The 9,355-nt window shown below is 42.1% G+C and overlaps 1 protein-coding gene across 2 annotated transcripts; it reads left to right on the top strand.

Annotated features, from left to right (window-relative positions):
* The first annotated feature begins 989 nt into the window (after positions 1–989).
* Positions 990–9,104, top strand: sde2 (SDE2 telomere maintenance homolog (S. pombe)). Of its 2 annotated transcripts, none has more exons than XM_036565205.1 (7): positions 990–1,159; positions 2,640–2,757; positions 2,858–2,969; positions 3,805–3,974; positions 4,889–4,994; positions 5,745–6,324; positions 8,511–9,104. In XM_036565205.1, exons 1-7 carry the CDS (start codon positions 1,058–1,060, stop codon positions 8,724–8,726), a joined length of 1,404 nt encoding a protein of 467 aa, XP_036421098.1. In that variant the 5' UTR covers positions 990–1,057; the 3' UTR covers positions 8,727–9,104. The 2 variants fall into 2 exon arrangements, with proteins under 2 accessions (XP_036421098.1, XP_036421097.1); XM_036565204.1 differs by having other exon boundaries at positions 8,508–9,104.
* The last annotated feature ends 251 nt before the right edge of the window (positions 9,105–9,355 follow it).

Raw genomic sequence — 9,355 nt, 5'->3', positions numbered from 1 at the left:
ATAGTTTTGTGGTCTAAAATATATATTTAAAATAGATTAATGGTGAAGATGTACAAGCAGGTCATTGTCTGGCATTTTTTCCAGATTTATCACTATTTTAACATTTAACATTGCTTATATTAGAGCTTTGTTTTTAGCATAGCTAACGTTAAAAGCTGTTCTCCCAATTTCGCCAGTCTGTGCTGAGTTTATTCAGCTATTGTTCTCTGCAGTCTCTGTAAATGTAGCTTTTACCGTACGAGGACGCTCAACCTCCGTCTCAGTTTGCGCTCAATAATAATATAATCTAGTTTCGTTTTGAGAAGCGACACCAGAGCCGGTTTATGACGAGCCTGGCCTCTTCCTATTTCCCCCGTTATATCAAAAACAGGACTGCTAATCAGCAGAGGGCGCCCGCGAGTGAGTCCTCAATGAATGGGAGTGAACGGAGCTCAATGGCTAAAAACAAAAAGTTAAAATATTTCCTAATCACTCGCCCTAAACGTTTCTTTAATTTTAGAAAGTAGAAGGATGGATTTCACTAAAAAACAAAGAAAACTTACGAATATGTTTCCTTTTTTCTACAGCAAACGGGTTTTGGGCAGCAGGAGGCGGGCATTAGTGCTAGAGAGTAATGATTGATAGGCGAGCGGAGCAGCTCATTGGCTGTTCGCGCTCACTGACGTCATGGACCTACATGAGGCGCCGTTTTAAGCTCCTATAACTCGAGTTTAAAAGCTCTTAAAAATATAATAGCGGTGTTGAAATGTTTTATGCTGCTCTGTGTTCAGGCAGTGATTGTATTCTTTTACAATAAAAATGTTTAAGCATTTATAAACTATGATTTTGCTCAAATGCTCCATCTGAACCCATTCATTTTGGACTCGCTTGCAGAGTGGAAATTCTCCTCCCTACAGGTTCTCTGCCAACACGCTGTTCTGAGAGTGGATTAGAAACCCGTCACGCTGTGGACTTTTATTTTGTTGTTGCTTCGCGGCTCCAGTAGTGACGCATTTACGCGTTGCGTAACGGTCAGTGAACGCAGACGGTGTGGTTTCGGCTACAGCAACAAAACAACATGGACGTTTTCGTGATTTCTCCCAGTTTTCGGTTCATTAATCTCACGGTGGAACACGAGTCCACTGTCGGTGACCTGCTGGACCTGCTCGCCTCTAAAGAGGTGAGTTCAGCCGTGTTAGTTTAGCGGCGTTGGCTCTAATTCAGTGTTTTGTTTGGTTAGCTAACCCAGCTAACCTAACTGTTACTACGATACTGAAGCAACATTTTGTTGGTTTTTTAACTTTACTGAGTGTTTTTAAAAGATAATTTTACTCATACTTTAGTTTTTCGGCGTTTTACTAATATTTAAGTCATTGTTTTATTGAAGTAACAGCACATTTGTGAGGAAAGTAGCTTAGTCAACCTTAAAGCACATCTTCCTCAGTTCAGTTCAGTTCAGTTCACATTTATTCCCTAAACACGAACCAAGTGTTTTTTCTGGCCGCTCACTTCAGACCTTTAGCATGTTATTTCGCACCGAGAGAAAGAATAGTGAAGAGGAAAACAGCACCTAACAAACCTGGCAACCTTCAGCTCCTGAGATGTTCCACTGCAGTTCTCCAGGAAACTCAGTACTCGAGTCTTTTTAGACCTAATCAGGTTCTGTTTGTTCTTCCTGAGTCATTATTTCACAGAAGTAGCAATGCTTTTACTTGAGTATGGGTTCAGGCTGATGGAAGATCTTGGCGTTTCAGTGTGTTTTTATTAGAAACATGAACCCAAAACTAAAGAGAAAAACGTTTCTAAATTGCAGCAGCTTTTTCTTCTCTTTTTGGGTGAACACAGGAGCCAAACCTATACCTCCAAAAAGGAAAGAGAGGCACCTCTCTCTGATGGGACCGTGCCTAATGGAATAGGGGCTCAAATATACTGTACTGTACATTAGACTGTAGTCCATCTGTTTCTCTGCATACTTTGTTACCCTGTTCTTCAGTGGTCAGGACCCCCATGGACCCTCACAGAGCAGGTACTATTTGGGTGGTGGATCATTCTCAGCACTGCAGGAACGCTGATGTGGTGGTGGTGTGTTAGTGTGTGTTGTGCTGGTCTGAGTGGATCAGACACAGCAGTGCTGCTGGAGTTTTTAAACACCTCAGTGTCACTGCTGGACTGAGAATAGTCCACCAATCAAAAATATCCAGCTAACAGCGTCCTGTGGGCAGCGTCCTGTGACCACTGATGCAGGACTAGAGGATGACCAACACAAACTGTGCAGCAGCAGATGAGCTATCGTCTCTGACTTTACATCTACAAGGTGGACTTACAAAGTAAGAGTGTGTGTCTAATAGAGTGGACAGTGAGTGGACGCAGTGTTTAAAAACTCCAGCAGCACTGCTGTGTCTGATCCACTCGTACCAGCACAACACTAACACACCACCACCACGTCAGTGTTACTGCAGTGCTGAGAATGATCCACCACCCAAATGATATCTGCCCTGTGAGGGTCCATGGGGGTATCTGTGTTGTACGTTTTATTAAGTTTAAGCTTATGCTATGTTCGTTTTGTGAGATGTTAAGTCTACTGTGTGTTCCAGGATTCTGGATATGCAGCACAATTTAAGCAAGTAAGTATTTATCTAGTAATATGTGTTTCCATTTAGGGTGTTTCGTCTTTAGACTGCTATGTGAAGAACAATGGGAGGATATCGGATCACGACCACAAACTCCAGGCTGGAGCTGTGTATCGTCTGGAGCCTCGGCTCTGCGGTGGCAAAGGGGGTAACGTATCATACCAGTATATTTTAGGCGTCATTGTTAACAGCACATTACGTTGATATCCGTGGGCTCACTTTGCTGCCGTTCTGTATTTGGGTGACAGGCTTTGGCTCCATGCTGAGGGCGCTTGGGGCGCAGATTGAAAAAACCACCAACCGTGAGGCCTGTAGGGATCTGAGTGGCCGAAGACTTCGAGATGTCAATCATGAAAAAGAGTGAGTACATACCGCCTTTATATCTCACTTTCACTATATATTTGTGACTGTCTGTGTTTTACATACAAAGATTTTTGCCAGTCCGATTGAATGTATTCCGATTACAGATTAAGACTGAGGTGTTTATTCTCACTGTACTCAACAATCTGATGGAAATTCTGTGTTTACATGCTCACTACAAGTACTCAGATCCAAAATGACGTGCACGCGTAGAGAACCACTTAGTATAGACGTTACCATGACAATGAGCATCGCCTAAGTGATGATGAGATGAGCAGCAGTGAGCAGTGCTTGTGTTTTTAATTGCTTTAAAATGATGTCAGACTCAGGAAACGTCCTTCACATGTCCTTATTAAAGAAGGCTGAGAGGAAGACGTCGTGTTCTGAGACACATAAGCTGGACGTCCGTCCCACCGCCGTCTTTTAAAGATCAGAGCATAAACTTCGTCTCCTCTGCAGACCAGTTTCTGCTCCGCCATGTTGAACGGTATAAACATTCACTATGACGCACCGCACATGATCAGAACAGACTTAAACTTTCCGCTAGGGAATGTAATCAGATACAGGCGTTTACATGGCTATTATTCCTCTATTTAATGGATTATTTACAGGATTACCCACCTCGATCAATCAGATAGAAACTGTATTCCGAATGGCCTCAATCGGACTAGGCTATTCCGACTGCGGTGTTTACATGGACGTATTCTATTCTGATTGAGCTACTAGTCAGATTATTAGGCCGCATGTAAACGTGGCTAATGAGGTCCATCCTTTGTAGATGAAAGTTGGGGCCTTGCAGGTATGAATAATGGTCCATGTTTATGATCTTGTGTAGGATGGCCGAGTGGTTAAAGAAGCAGGCAGATCGTGAAGCAGAGAAGGAGCAGCGGCGTTTGGAGCGCATTCAGAGGAAACTGGCCGAACCCAAGCACTATTTCACAGATACGGACTACGAACAGCAGTGCCATGACCTCTCTGAGAGACTGGAGGACTCTGTACTGAAAGGTTTGATTCCATAGTCAATCTCTGGTTCTCAAACTGGACCTCGAGACCCCAAAAGGGTCCACAGTTCTGCTCTATCCACAAGTGAGGTTGGGAGCAGAAATGTTGACTATCTGGGGGGCCTTAGGGGATGATCGATCCTGGGTTGTTATACAATTAAAAGCGCAGTCAGCATTTGTGGACTCTGAAGATTGTATGTAACCATTTTGAACATTTAGCGCTGCTCTTGCAATAAATGTTGTTATAGCACAAATTATTTTTTTAGAACTGATATAGAAACAACATAAGTGTTTCTAAGAAGTATTAATCGCAACAAGTATAACAAGTTATCAAGTAGTGTCTTTCTGCATCTTTTAGCGTACGTAAAGCATGGTTGAAGTCAAAAATTTCAAAATGGGATGCTGAATAGTTTATTACCTAAAGATCAGGCTCTGTATTATATAATATGTGTTTTTAATATACTCTGTTCATTCTAAAGAATAGGCTAAAGATGGTATATAGACAAAAATAGCAAGGGATAGTAGACATAACAAGGGGGCAGCTTCCAAATCCAGAGACGCGTTTAGGAGGACTTAATTTTTCAGCAAGCAGACCGTAAAATCATAAATTGTTTAAATATGACATCACAGCTCCAAACAAAACAACTTTTGGGCATTTTGAACATCATGATTTCAAACATCTGGAGTTGTTCTCTAGTGTTCGTACTACCTGATGGACTACAACTACTATGTGTGTGTATATATATATGTATATGTGTGTGTGTGTCTGTGTGTGTGTGTGTGTGTGTGTGTATATATATATATATATATATATATATATATATATATATATATATATATAATATATATGTATATATATATTTGTTTTTTTTTAAAGAGCAGAGTTTAAACTGTTTGTGTTTTGTTTCTTTATTCCAGGTATGCAGGCATCGTCTAGTGGCCTGGTGCAAGCAGATGAAGGACCGAGTCGCAAACGTCCAGCAACGAAAAACGGACACGGAACTACAAAGAAGAAATGCTTTTGGTAAGATGTGTCATGAACTGCAATGACAAAAGTTACTAATAGAAGGTCAGAAATTATTTATAGATTTACAGATCCTGTAAACTGAACCTACAAAGATTCTGTAACAGTACCCAGTATAATGTAATCTGGCCTGAAATTTTGATTGTACTGTTAATAATTTATTAATAAATTTTAATTGTACTGTTGAGAATATTTCGATCTGCCTTGCAGCACAAAGTCTCAGAGACCCAATGCTCAGCATGTTTTGTGTTTTCTCTTCCCGGCACATCAAACCCAGCGTGTAAGGAGCTAATCAGGTGTGCCAGGTGAGGAGGGAAAAAAAAATCAAATTTGCGTGGTATATGGTCTCAGGATTAGGATTGGGAACCAATATCTTAGAATCCAAACCCAGTTGTGGGGTTGTTGATTTTGTCTGAACCCAGTCATCACCAAACAGACACCAAATAATATGATTAATGTCTTATGGTAATGTCTGCTAGTTTATCTTGTAGCAACAATGAAAGCTGTCTTCAGATACGCAAAATACACAAAAACGCAACAAAAAAACATATTAGCTGTCCAAAAATAAGTTTAAATTGCATTTTTTTTTTTTGTTTTTGTTTTGTTTTGGTTATTGTTTGAAAGCGTTTTATCCATCAAACAGTTCTTTCAAACAATATCCCAAAAGCTTTTAGTCCTTAATCTATAATCTTTACATAAAACATTTCAAGTACATTTCAAGCTCTAATGTAATGTTACTGAATCCCTCAGGACTGGTGTTGATGGTCTGGACGACGTGGACAGTTCGGATGCGGACAGTGATGAAGGTGAAGCTGTGGCATCTTCCTCCACTTCAGTCTCCGCTTCTGTTTCTGAGGCTTCCTGCAGCTCTCAGCCAACTAAAGTACCCACAGCCACCAGCAGAGGGAGCAAGAAACCTGAAACTCAGGAGCAGCCCAGTACCAGCAGCAGCAGTTCCAGCAGTAGCCCAGCAGCTTGCTCCCCTATCCCAGAGAGAGCGGGAGAGGAGGAGGCAGGGACAGAGCAGGTCGTAGAGGAAGAGGAGGCAGGGACAGAGCAGGTCGTAGAGGAAGAGGAGGCAGGGACAGGGCGGGTCGCGGAGGAAGAGGAGGCAGGGACAGAGCGGGTCGCGGAGGAAGAGGAGGCAGGGACAGAGCGGGTCGCAGAGGAAGAGGAGGCAGGGACGGAACGGTCAACAAAGGAAGAGAACATGCAGAACGGCAGCGATGGACAGGAAACTGAGAAGGCTGTACTCCCAAAGACAGAGGATGCGGGAGCGAGTCACATCTGCCCAGCTGACAGTACAGATACACAGGCAGCTCAGCCAGCGGTGAGATTTTTATTCTTACACATGAGGAAACATACGGTGTGTCTGCAACTTGCAGTCTGTTTTTCAGCAGCTGTCATTAGCTACAAAGCTTTAACCATCACTGTAAATAAATAACTACTACATAAAGTTAAGACCCTGAATAGACTATTAAATGAAATAAGCTTAATATAAAACCAGAGGAAAAACAATCACATCATCAGGTTCTCACCAACCACGCAGCCATATCTACATAAACACCACACAAACAATACTCATCACACAGACATGAGTGTGGATCACTGCGTTCCCTCTGTTATATAATCCTATCCCACTTTCTGAGTGTAATATTCTTGAAATAGTGTAATTTTGGACAGTATCTTTCTTAAATTGCCGCTCTGTAATGGTACTGAATGCAGTCCAGCTGCGATGTTGACCGCCCCAAAATGGACAGAGCATAGCAGTAGCACATGGGAGACGCTGACAACAAGAAGTTCCATTTTACAGCCTGCTCGAATAGATTAAACGGAAAATAACTTGTAACATAATTTAGTGAATTTATTGTTTCAAATCTGCGAACTAACTCTTCACAAACTCGCTGTTTTCTTGCTAAAAGATACAAGTCGAAGTAAGTTATGATGGCACTAGTCTTGTAACGTTAAGAGGTGAGAACACATCATGCACTTGTCTCAAATATTGCATAGCTCAGGGTTTCTCAACCTGTGGTCCGCGGACCACCAGTGGGCTGTGAAGCCCCCTCTAGTTGTCCGCAAGCTTGTACGAAGAGGGAGGCAGTAATTGTGGCCAGTAACGTCACTGTAAGTTATAAAAACATACATGGAAAAATGAACTTAATAATTAAAAATGTAACAATTAAACGTTTTCACAGTATAACCAATCTAAATATTAATAGAGACGTACAAATAAAAGCGTCGCAGTAGTGGCTAATTAAAGGTCATCGGTCTGAGACAGTGCAGCCGCAAGCTCGCGATGCAGACAGCGAGCCAGAGATGAAGTTTCTCAGGGCGCTTTGTTTGGTGAGCACTTATCACACCTTTTTCCTTTAGTTCGCTTCGTTTTGACGCGTGTGAACACTCCACCCGTATTAGAGTCCTCAACAAACCGCTGAACCGGTCCAGCAGAAACCCGCGGGTCTCGGTCCACTTCAACCGGACCCTGTTCAGTTCACTGCTAAAGGAAACGCGCTCTGTGGTCAAATGAGGGAATTCATCAGCAGACCTGGCTTTCCTTCTCCTGTAGCAGCACATCGGCGCCAAACAGTCAGCATAACGACTGTTTTAACGTCTGACTCTTTAGACACTGAGCACAAGCTGCCGTTAAAAACAACGACGAGCCATAAAATAACAGAGAGAGAGGAGTTTGATTTCAGCTCATGGATCATGGAGCGCCTTTTGGTCGAGCATCAGTGACCTGAGTGTTTAAACCCAAACCGATCAACCAATGAAGAAGCCGGTATCAAGCAAGATTTATCATTATTGTTGATTGTGACGATGATAATCCAAAAGCCCGGTGAGTGGAGTGAGGTTTATTTCAAATTAATCACAAATACCCTCAAAACTAGAGACATCAGGACCAAACAGTTACTCTTTTGGGAAGCCGATGGAGCATTTTCAGTGAAAACGCGATGGACTGCAGCTCCGAATCACATCTAACTTGTGCATTTCTATTCTTTTTTTTCCTTTTTCCACCCTTTTTATCATCACTACAACCATGTGTTTTTGTAAGAGTTTCATGTTTTTTAAACAAATTTTCCAAACCTGTTGACAACCAGAATGGCCAATCTGATCTTTTTCGGGACGTAATCTTTAGGTTTTCAGTGTCGGCATTTAGGAAAAATAAAATGAAGATGTATTTTAAAAAAGCTGATTTTAGTTTTTCTGTGGGCCGCAATGCTTTGTAGTTTAGCACAGGTGGGCCTCGGGCTGGAAAAGGTTGAGAACCTCTGGCATAGCTGAAACTGTTAAAAGGAATTTTCAATCCTGAATATTGTCCGTACATAATTCAGGCATGAGGTTTGGACAACACTATGTTTTGGGGTGTATTCTTCTATTGTGTGTTTGCTACATTAGCTTTGTAGCTCAAGCACAAAACTAAAGAAGCAGGCTTCAGAAACCAGGCTGATGTCCTCTGTGCTTGTGTGTAACATAATGAATATTATTGATGGGGTCTCTCTCTCTCTCTCTCAGCAGTCAGAGGGTCCGTTGGATCTGCTCTCCGTGAACGGTGTGGAGGATCTGGAGGCGCTGGGTTTGGAGCGGCTGAAGGCTGAACTGATGCAGCGAGGGATGAAGTGTGGGGGAACTCTGCAGGAGCGTGCTGCGCGCCTCTTCTCCGTCCGAGGCCTGAGCCCAGATCAGATTGATCCCGCGCTCTTAGCCAAGCCCAGCAAGGGCAAGAAGAAGTAGCCAGCATGGACACAAATCCTTTTGCTTCTGTTTTTTTTTTTTATGCTGTATTTCTTTTGTCATGTTTCGGTAAGATCTGATTCTACTATATGGCCTTTCACATAAGGTAGGATGTAATCATTGCATGTGAAAGTTTTATTGTGTAAGTAATTTAATAGGTTGTAATAATCTTGATTACACAATAGTCAAATACATTGTAATCAGAGACATTCAGTGTTGCAGAGGCGAAAGCAGGAATGAGCCCACTTTGTAAATCCCAGCCCACATCCCAAAGAGAATCTTCCTGAGATTATTGAGTGTAAATTTATTTTTTCATGCATTTCGTTTCATTTACCTAAAATGTACATTTGATTTAGTAAAGTACACTTTCACAATTCTTATGATTTTTGTGTTTGTGTTATTATAGAGTAGATGGGACACAATCTGATCGACCATAGTTCATCTGCCATTGCATAGTAAAACACCAAAGACATATTTTGGATAATTCTAAGCCAAAGGACGACATCATCACTTGCCATCAATCCCCATTGCACAGTGAGATTTCTGCAATGCATTATAGAGGTGCTAGGTAGAAAAGAGCGTCCTTTTGGGGGAGGGAACCTGCAGAACTATGCCACCTGCTGGTTGCG

The sequence above is a fragment of the Colossoma macropomum genome, unplaced genomic scaffold (genome assembly GCF_904425465.1).
Source record: "Colossoma macropomum unplaced genomic scaffold, Colossoma_macropomum, whole genome shotgun sequence".
Lineage (NCBI taxonomy): Eukaryota > Metazoa > Chordata > Actinopteri > Characiformes > Serrasalmidae > Colossoma > Colossoma macropomum.
Note: the sequence above shows the minus strand (reverse complement) of the source record. Positions and strands in the feature narration are given on the sequence as shown.